Source organism: Urocampus carinirostris, chromosome 2 (genome assembly GCF_059441175.1).
Source record: "Urocampus carinirostris isolate Australia breed hairy pipefish chromosome 2, RoL_Ucar_1.0, whole genome shotgun sequence".
Taxonomy (NCBI): Eukaryota; Metazoa; Chordata; class Actinopteri; order Syngnathiformes; family Syngnathidae; genus Urocampus; species Urocampus carinirostris.
In genome coordinates, this window is record NC_142350.1 from 58,292,469 (window position 1) to 58,308,007 (window position 15,539).

A 15,539-nucleotide genomic window follows, 5' to 3' on the forward strand; every position below is an offset into this window, starting at 1 on the left:
TCATTTTAATCGGAAACTCGTGACCGAAAACAGGCTTTCCATTTATAGCACTCGAAAAACTGAAAAAGACGTGTGGGGGATTTGTTTCTATCACTAAGAGGCATGTTAGGTCAAAAATCAGCCTGTAGGAAACGACCCAGCTCTTTGTAATAGATATCGAATAGAAAGCTGCAGCAGATCCTGTTACCGGGCCGTTCTACACAAACGTGTCGTCATATAAAACAAAAATATAAGCTTTAGTTTCATCCACGGGATTCTTTGAGGGGATTTTGTTTTACAGTTTGGATCAAGCGGACGTTAAAGTACATATTAACAGGACAAACACACACAAAAACAAACACCCGTACACAATATGCAATAAAGATATATATTTGCACAACAAAATATTAAAAGTACTAATAAAACGATTCCAGTCTGTGCGTGCGTGCGTACACTCTAGAACACATGGTTCAAAAACAATGCAAAATAGGGTCGAAATGGAGTGATCTATTCATTTATCAATTTGATTCAACTTTCTGTGGTTGTTTTTAATTTTATGTTCTATTTTTGTGCAGAACAACACACTCTTCGAAGATTTTCTGGGTACAATGACCCAGTTTTGTGGTTATTTTTTTACAACACGACCCATTTTTCGTGTTAAACAGACGTTCTTTTGTAGGGCCAAGTATAAAACACAAAATATCGGGTCAGTTCTTCTATACAAAACGTAGTTTTGGGTCACTTTTAAAAGGAATTACATATCTAGTCATAAAAAAGGAAAAGGGTGCACCTTCGGGTGTTATTTTGAACAATATGACCTCATTAAAAGAAATTAAACAAGCCTTTTTGGGTTGATTTGTGTTAAAAATTACTTTCTTTAGTTATTTAGAAAAATATGAACCCATTTTTTCCTTTTATTTTAAATGAACACTAACGAATTTGGGTCAAATTAACCCGAGTATTGGATCCGTTCCATTTCTGTAAGAGATTTAACTAAACTTTGATATATTCGGGTAAAAAATAACGCAAAAGCAGTAAAAATTGTCTAATCCAATGCGTGGATCAATTTGATCCAGCTCTCTGGGTTGTATATTATATTTCTGAGTTTTTCAAGACACCATTTTTACAATGTTATGATGTTTTTGGGTCAAAATTGTGCTCAGTTACTTCGAACAGTATGTTTTTTGGAAAGGGCTGGTGACTGTTTTGTACAAAATGACCGGGATTTTTTTTTCTCCAATAAAACAACCCAATATGTGTTATTTCTTTTCCTGAGGAACCATTTTTCTGCGACATAAAAAAGTCTTTTTCACACCAATCGAAAAGGTTGGGTACATTATCTTAAGTAATGGATTAGTCCATGCTTGACCCAAATTGTTTTTTGTCGGCCCAACTGTTTTTTAGAGTGTACTATTAAGGGTAAAACATAAGAGCATTTTTTGGATAATAATAATAATAATAATCTTGAGGACAAGCTGTAATAAAAGATAATAATAATATTGTTAACAATAATAATAATAATTATAGAGAAAAGGAAGTTTAACAAGAAGTCGCTTGGGTTTATGAAGAGTTCCCAATGGCGTGCAAACGTTCAAGGTGTCATTGGTCCATGTTTTAAAGCAAAGGGTTGCTGGTGTAGTACTGTAAACGGTCCCTGTTGAGTTTCTTCTCCTTCATCCTTCTGTTTTGAAACCAGATTTTCACCTGCCGGTCAGTCAAGTTGAGCATCCGGGAAAGCTGCAACCGTTTCTCCTTGTTGATGTAAACGCTAAAGAAGAATTCCCTCTCCAGCTCCCTGATTTGATACTTGGAGTACGGACATCTCTTCTTGCGGGTCTTCTGGCCACCTATCATCATAAAGAAATTGATTTAATTCCAGGGGGCATGCATGCAAGACGCAGGGAGGATTACGCACAATGAGCTCAGGGTTCAAGTGGCGCCCTTGCGCCCAGCGCGTAAAAACTGATATGATGAATTCAAAATCATTTTTAAACAATCAGCCGAGGGGACTCTTAGACCCGAAAGGCAATGGTATCAAGTGCACAGTTTTTATAGCCCGCTTTGGGTTTCACTGCCGCGCGTAAAAGTGTCGCGCTCCGGCTCCACTTTGGTGAGGCCAGCTGCATATATGAAATCCCTGGAAGCCCGGTCAATTTGTACACATATTGCTCATTAAATTATAAGAAACTGTTAAAGGACGAGGTTCGAGATTCGGATTCAAAGTTTGGCGATCTTTTCAATTGTAGAAACGAAAGTGGTAAGGTTTAAACGTAGATTATCTCACGAATAGGAAGTACACGTTCAGCTTTTATTTCATTTGGTTATAAACATGACGTTTTAACAGTTTATTGGTATATAAAGCAAACTGAAAACAAGAAAAGAAGTATAGTTATTTGCATTTTCGTGCACCCGAACTGCTCAGTTTCTTTGTTTTTGCATTGCTGATTTAGAAGGATTACCTGACGAACTGGAGGTAAAAGTTCAGATTTTATTTTATTTGCTTGTAAACATGATGTTTAAACAGTTGGTTTGTCTGTGAAACAAACTGAAAACAAAAGGAAAGTAGCTTTTTGTATTTTAGATAACCCGAACTGCTATTTCTTTCTATGTTTTACATTGTTGTTATAAATTCATTACAGAGAGTAAAAATTCAGATTTTATTTTATTGAATTGTAAACATGATGATTAAATGATTTATTTGTATATAAAACCAACCAAAAATATAGAAAAGGAGCTATTTGCATGTTCGAGACTCAAAACTGCTACTTTTTTCTTAGATTTTTAAATTTCTAATAGAAACACGGATGTTTATCATTACAAAGTATTTTTTTTTTGCATGTAATTAGAATTTAAATTGTTCCCACTGGCGTCAAAACAAAATCATGTTCCTTCACAAAAATCTTTGTCAATGCATTGTAAACATGACACGGACGAGTGTGAATTGATCTTAAGTATAGAATTATAAATTAATCTTGATCAAAATTGAAAATAAGTCGGTCTGTTTCGCCTGGATAGGAGAGTGTGCCCTGCAAAAAATATAATAAAAAAGCAACTCCTCTTGCAAGCTAACAACGCACAATGTTCTCCCATATTTCTTATAACAAAATAAATATGATAATGTCCTCATTTTCATATTAATCTGACTGCATAGCCGAGTAATCTAAATGAATGCATAGTTAATTCACTGTAAAATTATCAAAGATAAACTTAACAATTCAAAAGTGTCCAAAAGTTAAAGCAACACTTCAAAGATAACACTTTGGTACACCAATCAGAAAAATGTCTAAGTGCCTTTTCAAGAGTTCTACGGTATAATCGTTATTTAACGTCCTTATGTTACGAGTCAACTATAATTAGCATATATTGTGGCCTTGCGGAAATCATGATTAAAAATATTTTTAAAAAAGAATATTTTTAACCAAGCTAACATTGAATAAGGCGCTGTTCACCCATATTTCAAATAATAAAATAAACACAAAATACTCACTCATTTGCATAATATTTGACTTTTTTTCCGAATAATCTAAATGAACACACGTTTAAAGTCAGTATATGTCGTTTATACTCTGTAGAACTGGTCAACATGTATTTAACAGTTCAAAGGTGTCCAAAAGTTAAAACAGTACTTTAAAAATAACGCTTTGGCATAGCAACCTTTAAAAAATATATGTTAAAATCCCTTTTCAAGTGTTCTCAAATCAGGTATACTAGTATTTGAACGTCCTTAATTTTCGGCTACAGCATATATCGCATGGCCTTGCACAAAATATGATTAAAAAAACAACAGAAAAAAGAAAATAATCAACCAAGCTAACAATATACATAAAGCGCTGTTCTCCTATATATGAAAAACGCCCTTATTTGCATATTGTTTGACTTCATTTCCGAATAATCTAAATAAATGCATGTTTAAAGTCAGCATATGTCGTTTACACACTGTAGAACTGCATGGTCAAGGTATTTAACATGTTAAATTAATCTTGAACTGCAGTTCAAAAGTGTCCAAAAGTTTAAAACAGCACTCGAAAAATAACGCTTTGGTTTAAAAACCTTCAGAAAATATTATAATATCATCCAAGGGTTCTGATCGTTTATCCAAAAATGTAATGATGTATTTCAACTTTAATGAAATCAGTTGGACCACGGATGGCGAAAGTACAGTGTTCATAGTTGTCAATTTATGCGTTTTCCTCATATTTCATACAGTTTAACAGCGTATGCCATTTTTGTACGAAGAATTAAAAAAAAATAAGTTTTTTGTCTCGTCTTGCCCATTTTCTCCTCTAATCCAGATCGTCACGGTCTTTGGTAGCAGACGACAATGTCATCTTGGATTGCTAATATTGTAGCAGTATTCTTAATATTATGTTTTGAGTAAATAGGTGGTTTATTATCGCTTAACAAAGAAATGCAATTATTAATAAGGGGAGCAATTGCCTGAGGTTGACAGGTATGAATGTTGACTATATAAATCACTGTTTCTTGTTTATAAATATTCATCAGTCTAATCTCAGTCTCAGTTTAGAAAAGTAGTAGTAAAGTGGTATAGTACGAGTATGGTCTCCAACGAGAATATGTGTTGACATTAAACTCCTCACGGCCAATTTCAAGCCCAAGCACGTGATCTTGTCGTTTCTAACATACTTTTCCACCAGTCTCCCCCAACAAATAGCCATTGAAAGTCTAATTTTTCGCCCTGCATACTCACCGCCTCCCTTCCCGCTGCCGTCCTCGCCGATTTCGGGGGACGATTTGGGGCTGCAGCTCTCCGCTGTGTCCGAACCCGGACCTCGAGGAACCGGCACATGGTTCGACTTGACCGCTCCTAGGCCGAGCCTGTCCTGACCCGGGACGTTCGAACCGTGATCCTGGCCGCTATAGGCCGAGTCGAAGAATTGATCGAACGCCTGCGGCAGGACGCCGTTCCTGGCCGTTCCGAAGCCCCCTCCGGAGGAGGAGGCGCCGCCTTTGCCCGGCGGGGGGGCGGGCGCGCTCCCTCCGCCGCTCCCGCTCCAGCCTTCGTCCGCGTAGCAGTGCGTCAAGCTCCCCCTGCTGTGGTAGTCCCTGAACGCCACATCGCGCACGGATGGAACCTGGGGAAGACTAGACGACTGGTAGGAGTATGCAACTGGGCAGGAGGGCTGCCCCTGCGTAAGGTAGTGAGGAAGGGCTGAAAAATCCGCTCCAGGAACGTAGTAAGTGCAGCTGGGGAGATACATATTGGATGCGTCAAAATGATCCATCTTTACGCAGCGCGCGCGGGGTCATCGTCCACTCATAGTTGCTGCTGAGTGAGTGAGCTGCAGAGATTTGACTGCATCGCTTTGCGTAAAAGACGTGCGTAAAGTGAGATCCATGTGGATCCAAAGCCATGTGACCAACTGGCACTACATGACAAACGCTTGAACGGGCCCTCAAGGAGCTCAAGTGAGTCAACGGCCCGCCGCTATAAAGTCAACCTTTGGCTGAGCGGCCAGAGGGGAAAAATACACCCGGGAGGAGGAGAAGGAGGAGAAGAAGGAGGAGGAGGGGAAATATTCTGCATCTCTTCCACCCAAAGTTATTTTGAAAGCACTTGTGCATACTTTAAACGCCGCTTTTTACTCGAGTCCAAATCAAACACGCGCGCGGTTTTATAGTCGGCGCATGCCTCGTGAAGCTGTCTCGTCAAACTTAATGATATGTTCATTTTTTAAATGATTTTTTGATTATTATCGGTTTTTCAGCGCCACTTGACTTTGATTGCTTATCGTTAGGTTAATTGCCGAGTCATTTTTGAATGCGCTTGCTAAAAATATGTTTTTATGTCTTGTATGGACCTGCAAGTCAGGCATCAACTGCGTCAACTTCAGACTTTTATTTGTTTTTATTTGATTTTTTTTATGGGCCCAGATATATCATAAATTCAAAATTCATTCATTCTTTTAACAATAAAAAGTACAGGCTTGTTAGCAACAAAAATAAAAAAAACACTAAATCAAGGGACTCAAATACAATTTACCTAGGCCGCATCAGGTTTTTAACAAGAAAAACTCCAATCAAAGCATTCCAAAGTTCTCAAATATATTATATGAATTACAAAAAAATGAGTGACAAATGAACATATTCTAAATGAATAGGTAAACCGATCCACCAGGTATAAATAAATCAAATAATAATTATGCAAGAGATATAATTGACTGAAAAAAAACACAAATAGTTGCTGATTCGAAAATAATTTAAGAATAACAGTTCAATTGCCTGTATTAACAGTTCTTTAACTTTTAACTTTCTGAACATGAATGGAATTGTGAACATGAACCGATATGAACATGGCCTCTCTTGCCTATACTTCTTGCTGCTAAAAATGACCAAAAAATAACCCTAAAACTACTGAAAATCATTAAAAAAAAAATAATATAAAAAGGGAACAAAACATGACCAAACCCCCCCCCCCAAAAAAAAAAACAAAGAACGAATGAAAATGTATCCCCCACAAAGTTTTTAAATGAAAATGCAACAAAAATGACAATAAATGCACAGAAAATTACCCAAAACAAACGAAAAGTACACACAAAAACTCTAAAATGTAAACATTTTTAAAAACGAACCGAAAAGTATATGAAGATAACTGAAAAAGTACTGGAGAGTATGAATAAAGTAAGATCGTGAAAATTGGGAAAAAGTACAGAACAGAACCAAATGGCACAAAAAGGTAGTACTAAAAAGCATAAAAAGTGATAAAAAAAAGTATATGTAAAGGAACTGAAAAGATGTAAATGAATGAAAATGAATGAAAATGAATAAAAATGAATGAAAAAACACAAAAAAAGAGAAAAACAAGCGACCAAATAAGCCTACAAAAAGACCAAGGAACAAAATTGAAAACAAAAATCGACCAAAAAACAAGAAGTACAAAAATCCTCAAAGTTTTGAAGAGTATACTGAAAAGTATGAAAAATAACTGAAACAGTATACCGGAGAATATGGTAAAAGCACAAAATCTCGTGAAAAGTGTAAAAAGCTATTTTCACAGAACCAAATGAAAAAGAACGGGAAAACTCAAAAAAGTGCAGCAAGAAATGTAGAAATATTGAAAAGTAGTAAAAATAATTACCTATTTCGCACACAAAAAAATGAACGAAAAACCACTCAAAATGAACAACAAACAACCAAAACCCCGACAAATAAAGACGAAGAACTTTAAAGCAAAAATCGTCTAAAAAAACGACCCCAAAAAGACAAAGAAAAAAACACCGAAATGACCCCAAAACGACACCTAAACAACCAAAACCTCATTCAAAAGTTTTATTTTACATTCGTTATTCATTTCATTTAAGACCGCAAAGTGCAAGGGCCACAAACTATCATCCCCTGGATGCAGTCTCGTTCTGATACCTTGGTAATTCATGAAGAAAAACAATAAATATATACATGATGAATATAGTACAAATGCAAAAAAATTACAGTTAAAATAGTACAATTTCGTTAAAATTCGAGGTAAGCATGTCTGATAATAGAAAAACAAAACTATCGGTATACCTCATTCATTGCCAAAGACGTATTTTCCCGTCGTTTCTGTGATTCAACAAATTTTGCTTTCTTCTTGTCCATAACTTAAAAATATTCTACTTGCTGACGCCATCCTCTGGCGGAAATCGTCCTTGCAGCCTCCGTCAATCTCCTTTTGTTGCACGTAGTATGTGAAATTCATAGGTGCACTCTTATAAACTTTGTTCATCTTTTTGGGAAATTGGGTCGGCATTTGGACTGTACTTGAAACAGTCCTTTTCTTACTTTCACCATTTTTATCCTGGAATAAAAGAAAACCGCGAACACGCGCATGAAATCACTCTCCTCCCCCCTTTCTCCCTGCATCCTTTCCTCCAGCTGCATGCGTGAACAGAACACCAAAGATAAAAGTAATATACAAAGCAGATAGACGCGGTGAATACAATCAATAAAGGCTCTTTGAACTCGGTTGTTAACAAGCACAAGAGAAAATATTGAATTTTAAACATTTTAAAGACACTTACACCTCACCTATCTGGATTGAAGTAAAAATGTCTGAAAACTAAAAAAATAATAATCTTTTTTGATAGTTTTGTTTATTTCTTTCTAATATTTTTACTTCAATTCATGACTAGATTCCACTTTCAAAAAAATGAAAACAGATCTCCTCAGGCAGTTAAATTAAAAAAATGTGTGTTGGCAAAAAAAACAAAAACCAAAATGACGCGAAAATCCGTCCGTGGCACACAATGCCATGTAGACATTCTTTGATGCGTATGTCACTTTACATTACATTTACAATATTTTCTGAAAAAATATATTTCTATAGGGGAAAGGCTCCAAATGTACAACAGGAACAAGATTGCCCCCAAAACAACACTTTTTAAATTTGTACTACTTTTTAAAAAACTTGTCCGGATTGAAAAGCCTGAAAGGCTGTTTGTGGCCCGCAGACCGTATTTTGCCCTACTTTTGATCATAGTTGCGCATGTGCAAAGGTTATGTAAACATTCGATTGAGACTCGTGACGTCAATGCAAAAAGGAGGGCTGATTTTCAGGGACGTAACGAGAAGTCAGTGACAGACTGATTTACAGTTTTTAGATTACTGTTTTAGAGGTTCGACTGATAAATCACTTCAATGAGAAACATTTCAAAATAAAATAACAGTTGAAAAGAATATACTGAATTATGTTAGGGAAGTCATTTTGGATGGCAAACAAAATCAAAATGACTTGGATGCATACTAAGATATGGGAAATAGCACTAAATTTGATATTTAGTTTTGTAGTATTACTGTAGTTATATTTTTTAAGTATTCCTATAGTGCTTCTGCAGTTGGATTCTTTTAGTATTTGTGTAGTATTGTTTGTAATTATATTTTTGTAGTATTTCTGTAATATTTCAGCAGTAGTATTTTTGTAGTATTTTTTTCCCTTGTAGTGTTTTTGTAGTATTTTTTATTATTTCCATTGTACAATTTTTGTAATATTTCTGTATATTTGTGAACTATTATTCTAGTTTTATATTTTTTAGTATTTTTGCAGATGTAATTTTGTAGTATTACTGTAGGTCTATTTTTTTAGTATTTCTATTTTTTTTTGTAGTATTTCTATTTTATTTCTGTAGCATTTCTATGGTAGAGGTTTGGAGTGTATTTGTCGTATTTTGTACTATTCCTGTAGTTACATTTTTTAGGTATTCTTATAGTTTTTCTGCAGTTGGATTTCTGTAGTATTCCAGTAGTATTTGTTTGTAGTTACCGGTATGTTTTTGTAGTATTTCTGTAATATTTCAGCAGTAGTATTTTTGTAATATGTATTTCCCTTCCAGTGTTTGTGTAGTATTTCTGTATTATTTCCATAGTATATTTTTTTTGTAGTATTTCTGTATTTTTGTGAACTATTATCGCAGTTGTATTTTTTTTAGTACTTCTGCAGATGGAATTCTGTAGTATTACTGTAGGTTTATCTTTGAAGTATTTCTATTTTTATTTCTGTAGCATTTCTATCGAAGAGGTTTGGAGTATATTATTAGTATTTTGTAGTATTACTGCAGGTCTATTTTTTTAGTACTATTTTTTTTGTACTATTTTTGTCCACCTGGACTCATCTGACGTGAGGAAGACCCTGAGAAGGGTCAACACAAGGAAGGCTCCAGGCCCGGACAACATTCCGGGGCGGGTACTTAGGGAGTGCGCCGATCAGCTGGCTTGTGTACTAACAGACATTTTCAACACCTCGCTAGACCAAGCCAAAGTACCATCATGCTTCAAATTTGCCAACATCATCCCAGTGCCAAAGAAAACCCAGATCTTATCACTCAACGATTACCGGCCCGTTGCACTGACTCCTATCATAATGAAGTGCTTCGAGAGACTGGTTAAAGAGCACATCACCTCCAGTCTCCCCTCTTCATTCGACCCCTTTCAGTTTGCCTACAGGACAAACCGCTCCACCAGGGATGCCATCTCCTCTGCGCTTCACCTGAGCCTGACACACCTAGAGGAGAAGAACACCCATGTGCGGATGCTGTTCCTGGACTTCAGTTCAGCATTCAACACCATCATCCCACAACATCTGGTAGACAAAATGGGGCTTCTGGGTTTCAACACCCCCCTGCGGAACTGGCTGCTGGACTTCCTCTGTGACAGACCCCAATCTGTGCGGATAGGTCAGAACAGTTCAGATGTCATCTACCTCAGCACGGGCTCCCCCCAAGGCTGCGTCCTAAGCCCCTTGCTGTTCACCTTGATGACACACGACTGCGCCCCTAGGTCCGCCACAAACCACATCGTGAAGTATGCTGACGACACAACGGTGGTGGGCCTCATCAGGGACGACAACGACCTGGCCTACAGAGAGGAAGTGGAGCAGATGGTGGGCTGGTGCAAGGACAACAGCCTGGTCCTGAATGTTGACAAGACTAAAGAGATCATTGTCGACTTTAGGAAAAACCAGCCCAACCATGCCCCACTTTGCATCAACAACAAGGCTGTGGAGGTTGTCAGCAGTATCAAGTTCCTAGGGGTGCACATCACAAACAAACTCACCTGGTCCGTGAACACTGCATCTCTGGTTAAGAGGGCACAGCAGCGCCTGTACTTCCTGCGGAGGATGAGGAGAGCCCACCTGCCCCCACCATCCCTCATCACATTCTACAGGGGCACCATAGAGAGTATCCTGACCAGCTGTATCTCTGTGTGGTGTGGAGGCTGCAGCGCTACCGACTGGGGTAGTGTGAGGAGGGTAACGAGGACAGCGGAGAAAATAATCGGGACTACACTTCCCTCCATTCAGGACATTGGCCAGAAGCGCTGCTTATCCCATGCTAAGAACATTACCGGGGACCCCTCTCACCCCCATCATGGACTATTCACTCTGCTAGCCTCTGGGAAGAGGTACTGCAGTGTGCGGTGCAGGACCACCAGGGTCCGCAATAGTCTAGTCCCCCTGGCCATTAGACTGTTAAATGGTCAATCTAACATATAGTTAACTTAAATCTAAACGGCTGCTAATTTGACTTTTGCACTAGTGGCAGTTTTTTTATAGCTTGCCACTCCTTGCACATTTGATCTCTGCACTATTGTTACTTACAGTGTTATTACTTACAGTGTTATTGTTTACAATATAATGGTACTGTGTACCTGACTTGTTAACCTGACTGCCCATCTTGCACATCTGGTTAGCGTCTCTTCTTGCACTATCGGCACTATGGTAAATAACACAATACAGCTTTATTTATATCTGTACACTGAAGGACACTGAGGGAAACTGTGGGAGTCAGATCCATCGACATTTCGTTCTGTATACACGTGTACTAGAATGACAATAAAGTAGATCTGAATCTGAATCTGAATCTGAATCTGAATTCTATTTCTTTAGCATTTCTATAATAGAGGTTTGGAGTATATTTGTCGTATTTTGTACTATTATTGTAGTTACATTTTTTAGGTATTCTATTAGTTCTTCTGCAGTTGCATTTCTGTAGTATTCCAGTAGTATTTGTGTGTAGTTATGTTTTTGTAGTATTTCTGTAATATTTCAGCAGTAGTATTGTTGTAGTATTTCTTTCCCTTTTTGTGTTTCTGTAGTATTTCTTTATTATTTCCATTGAATAATTTTTGTGGTTTTCTGTATATTTGTGAACTGTTATTGCAGTTGTATTTTTGTAGTACTTCTGAAGATGGAATTCTGTAGTATTACTGTAGGTTTATTTTTGAAGTATTTCTATTTTATTTCTGTAGCATTTCTATCGTAGAGGTTTGGAGAATATTTTTAGTATTTTGTAGTATTACTGTAGTTATATTTTTTTAGGTATTCCTATAGTCCTTCTGCAGTCGGATTTTTGTAGTATTCCTGTAGTTATATATTTTTAGTATTCCTGTAATATTTCAACAGTAGTATTTTTGTAGTTTTTCCCTTGTAGTGTTTCTTTAGCATTTCTCTATATTTCCATAGTACAACTTTTATAGTATTTCTGTAATATTTGTGAACTATTATTGTAGTTATATTTTTTGTAGTATTTCTGCAGTTTGATTATTGTAGTATTTCTATTTTATTTCTGTAATATTTATATAGTAGAGGTTTTGCAGTATATTTGAAGTATTTTGTAGCATTACTGTAGTTGTATTTTTGTCATATTTTTTTAGTATTTTTGCAGTTGGGTTTTTTTGTAGTAATTCTATAGTTTTTTGTGGTTTAAATGTAGTTTTACTTTTGCAGAATTTTGTAATATTTCTGCGGTAGTATTTTTGAAGTATTTCCATAGTATTATTTTTGTAGTATTTCTTTAGTATTTTCATAGTAGATTTTTCTGTAGTATGTTTAGAGTATTTTTGTAGTTTTACCGGACTTGTATTTTTGTCTAATGTTTTGACAAAGTATTTCTGCAGAAATATTTTTATAGTATTACTATTGTGTAGTTGTTTGTATGTATCATAGTACTACAGTTGTGATATATTTGTTGTATATCTGTAGAATTATTTTTGAAGTATTTCCATGGTATATATATATATATATATATATATATATATGGTGCCTGTTATTTAGCACTTAATCTTATATGTAGTTTAGTAGTATTTTGTAGTATTTATGCAGTATTTCTGCGGCAGTTCTTGTGCTGTAGACAAAGGGACAATGTGGACAAAGTTGACAAAACATTTTTTTAGTAAAACTTTTTTTTGACATTATAGAAGTATTTGAAATATTTAGATGCACTCGGATAAACTTTTCCTTTTGGGGGATTTGGGTTGGCATATGTACTCTATTTGAAACAGTCCTTTTCTTACTTTCACCATTTTTATCCTGAGATAAAAGAAAACCGCGACCACGTGCATGAAATCACTCTTTCCCCCCCATTCTCCCTGCATCCTTTCCTCCAGCGTAAAGGATGAAAGTAAGATCAAAGCTAACAGGCGTGGTGAAAAAAAAGGCTCTTTGAACTCAGTCGGCCAATGTTAACACATACTTAACAGAGAAAAGATTGAATTTTTAACATTTTAAAGACACCCCAAACTAAAAGTATTGAAAACTTTATTTGATATCAAACCTTTTTGTCATTATATTTCAACTATTTTTATTTAGCGTTAAAGCCTGATGAGCCGCATGCGGCCGGTGGGCCGTAGTTTGCCCACCCATGTGATAACACAAGCTCTAAAGTGGCACTGCAGTCACCTGCAACACAATACGAATTCCAACGGCAGTAAATAATCAAGAAAACTTGATTCCATCTGTTATAAACCATTTATAGAGTGGTTCCCGGATTTCTTTGCTACCCATTTCCTCTTTTTAAAAGGTTTTTAGGCTTCAGACCAACACTGAAGGATCAGGTTTGGGAGCAAATGCTCCTCAGCACTACACAACGAATAAAACTAACGCTGGATAAGTTGTGTGAGCGATCGGATTTACACAGGGAATCCTATTTCATTTTACAACAATATTATTAGCAATCAAAAAGCGTATAAATGTCATGTGGTTTGTGTACCAAAGATCGAATTCATGGACAATTGGACAATTGTAAAACGGGTGCAGTGTCACAAGCCAAAAACGGAGACAGGACCCAATAGCATTCGTTTTTACTCAGTTTTATTGTGAAAGAGAGCAGTGCTTGCTTCCACGATCCGATGATCGCCGGACACGGGTAGCTGATGACAGGAACGCGGAAGTGGCACTTCCGTGTCGAGCGAGGATAGTCGTGGGCGGCGGGAAAGCTGGTCGATAGCCGGACGGGGGAGCAAGGGCGGTAACGAGTCCAGAAAAAAGGTCGGCAACAAGTATCAGGCGGGAAACAGGGTAAAACAGGTCGATGGTCGGGACGGAAGAGCAGGGCAGATACGGGTCCAGAAAAAGGTCGACAACAGGTATCAGGCAGGAGAAAACAGGGCAGGAGATTGTTGGAAGGTACAGAGCGTTCCTAGCTGAAAGCGTAGGTTCGCAGGACGGTCTGACAGCTTGCTCTTGGAAGCTGGGGGTTTAAAAAGAGTCAGGGAACAAAGCAGCGACCAGGGCTGTTGGCGCCAACAGGGCATTCGCAGGTGCCCCGAATCAGTAGTCATGACATGCGGTGTCCTTCCCGCCCTTCACAAAACTCAAGTGCATCCGTCTTGCAACTTGAGACACATTGACAAAAATAAATCAAGAGAGAAATGACCGAAAAAGAGTCGAAAAAGAGTTGGACACTGGTCTTTTGCACTCGAATGTAAAATGGTACTCACGTACATGCTGTCTGCACTATGTTTGTTCACTGCTCAAAACAGACACCGCACAAAAAAACTGAAAACTTGTGCCAACACTACCTCATACGAATATAATGGTACTCAATACTCATGTCTATGTTCTTGCACATGTCGACTGCACTACGTTTACTGCTCACCTTGCACAATGTCTGACCATTTCCTTTTTTCTGCACTATGATGTCTATGTTTGCACCAATGCATATGCTGACTATTTTTTGCACTATGATGACTTTGCACCAAATGCAATATTGCACAACCCTTGCGATACCAACGGTATCACGACAACACTGTATGTAACATCCCACATGCCGACATTTCTTGTGTAAATACCATATAAATTATAACTATAGCCTTATCCCCCTTGTTTTATAACCTTATCCTCTCTGTTCCTTTATCTTCTTGGCTCATACCTCACTGTGAATGTGTAAAACTGGAGTGTCATGCCCAATTTCGCTGTCACAATATGTTAATCCATTTTGTAACAATGACAATAAAGGTATATTCTATTCTATTCTATTCTATTCTATTCATAAGGTTATTGTCAGAACCAGAACAGATGGTAGACCCAATTGCGTAACGTTTCACAACAAACTTTATCACGGAAGCTGAGGAGTCAGGTATAGGAAAGCAAGCGCCAGCAATCCAGTGAGCGCTGGGCAGGAGGAGCAAGGAGCTCACAGGACCGGAGCGTAGTCAGAAGGCGGGAACGAGTGAGAAGCTGGGACGGGCGATCTGAGCAGGGTCGATGGGCAGAAATGGGTTAAGTAGCTGGGACGGGAGCGTGGTCGGTGGGCAAACAGGCGTCGAGTAGCCTGAGTCAAATAGTGCTTGCCTTGTATGTGCGGAGGTTCGCTGACGGACTGACAAGGAGTGAATAGAAGCGTTGAGTTTAAATAGGAGGGGAGCCAATCAGACGAGTAGGTACAGGTGAGGGCAATGGGTAATTTTTAACGTGGCCGGTTTCGATGTTAAATCTCTCAGAATTTTCTATTATGTAAATAACTTGTTTTTATATTCCTAAATACAAAAACAATCTTTCTCACACACACACACATAAAACAAAGTTTCAATACTCAGTCTAAATATATCTCTTGTATGTTTGTCAATCTTGTATTCTTTTATTTTGAAGTCGTGCTCATGTGTGGGCTGTTTACACTGACGAATAATAAACCAAGCCCGCTCTGGGGGCGGTCTCTTCTTTCTCTTTTAACGAACATGGAGGATGTAAGTACTTTTGCTCCTGGTATCGCGATTAGTTTTTAACAATATATATGTATTTTATCCGTGTAAACACAGCCACGAAATAGTCTTAATAATGTCTATCTCTGAGAGTA

At 37.5% G+C, this 15,539-nt stretch overlaps 1 protein-coding gene across 1 annotated transcript; it reads right to left on the bottom strand.

Moving 5' to 3' along the window:
• Window positions 1–1,285: 1,285 nt before the first annotated feature.
• Window positions 1,286–5,415, bottom strand: LOC148372722 (homeobox protein Hox-A11b-like). The gene is made up of 2 exons (XM_088328099.1): window positions 4,688–5,415; window positions 1,286–1,826 (listed from the first exon to the last, which is right to left on the bottom strand). The coding sequence occupies exons 1-2, from the start codon at window positions 5,220–5,222 to the stop codon at window positions 1,594–1,596; spliced, it is 768 nt and encodes a 255-aa protein (XP_088184225.1). The 5' UTR covers window positions 5,223–5,415; the 3' UTR covers window positions 1,286–1,593.
• Between the last annotated feature and the right edge of the window lie 10,124 nt (window positions 5,416–15,539).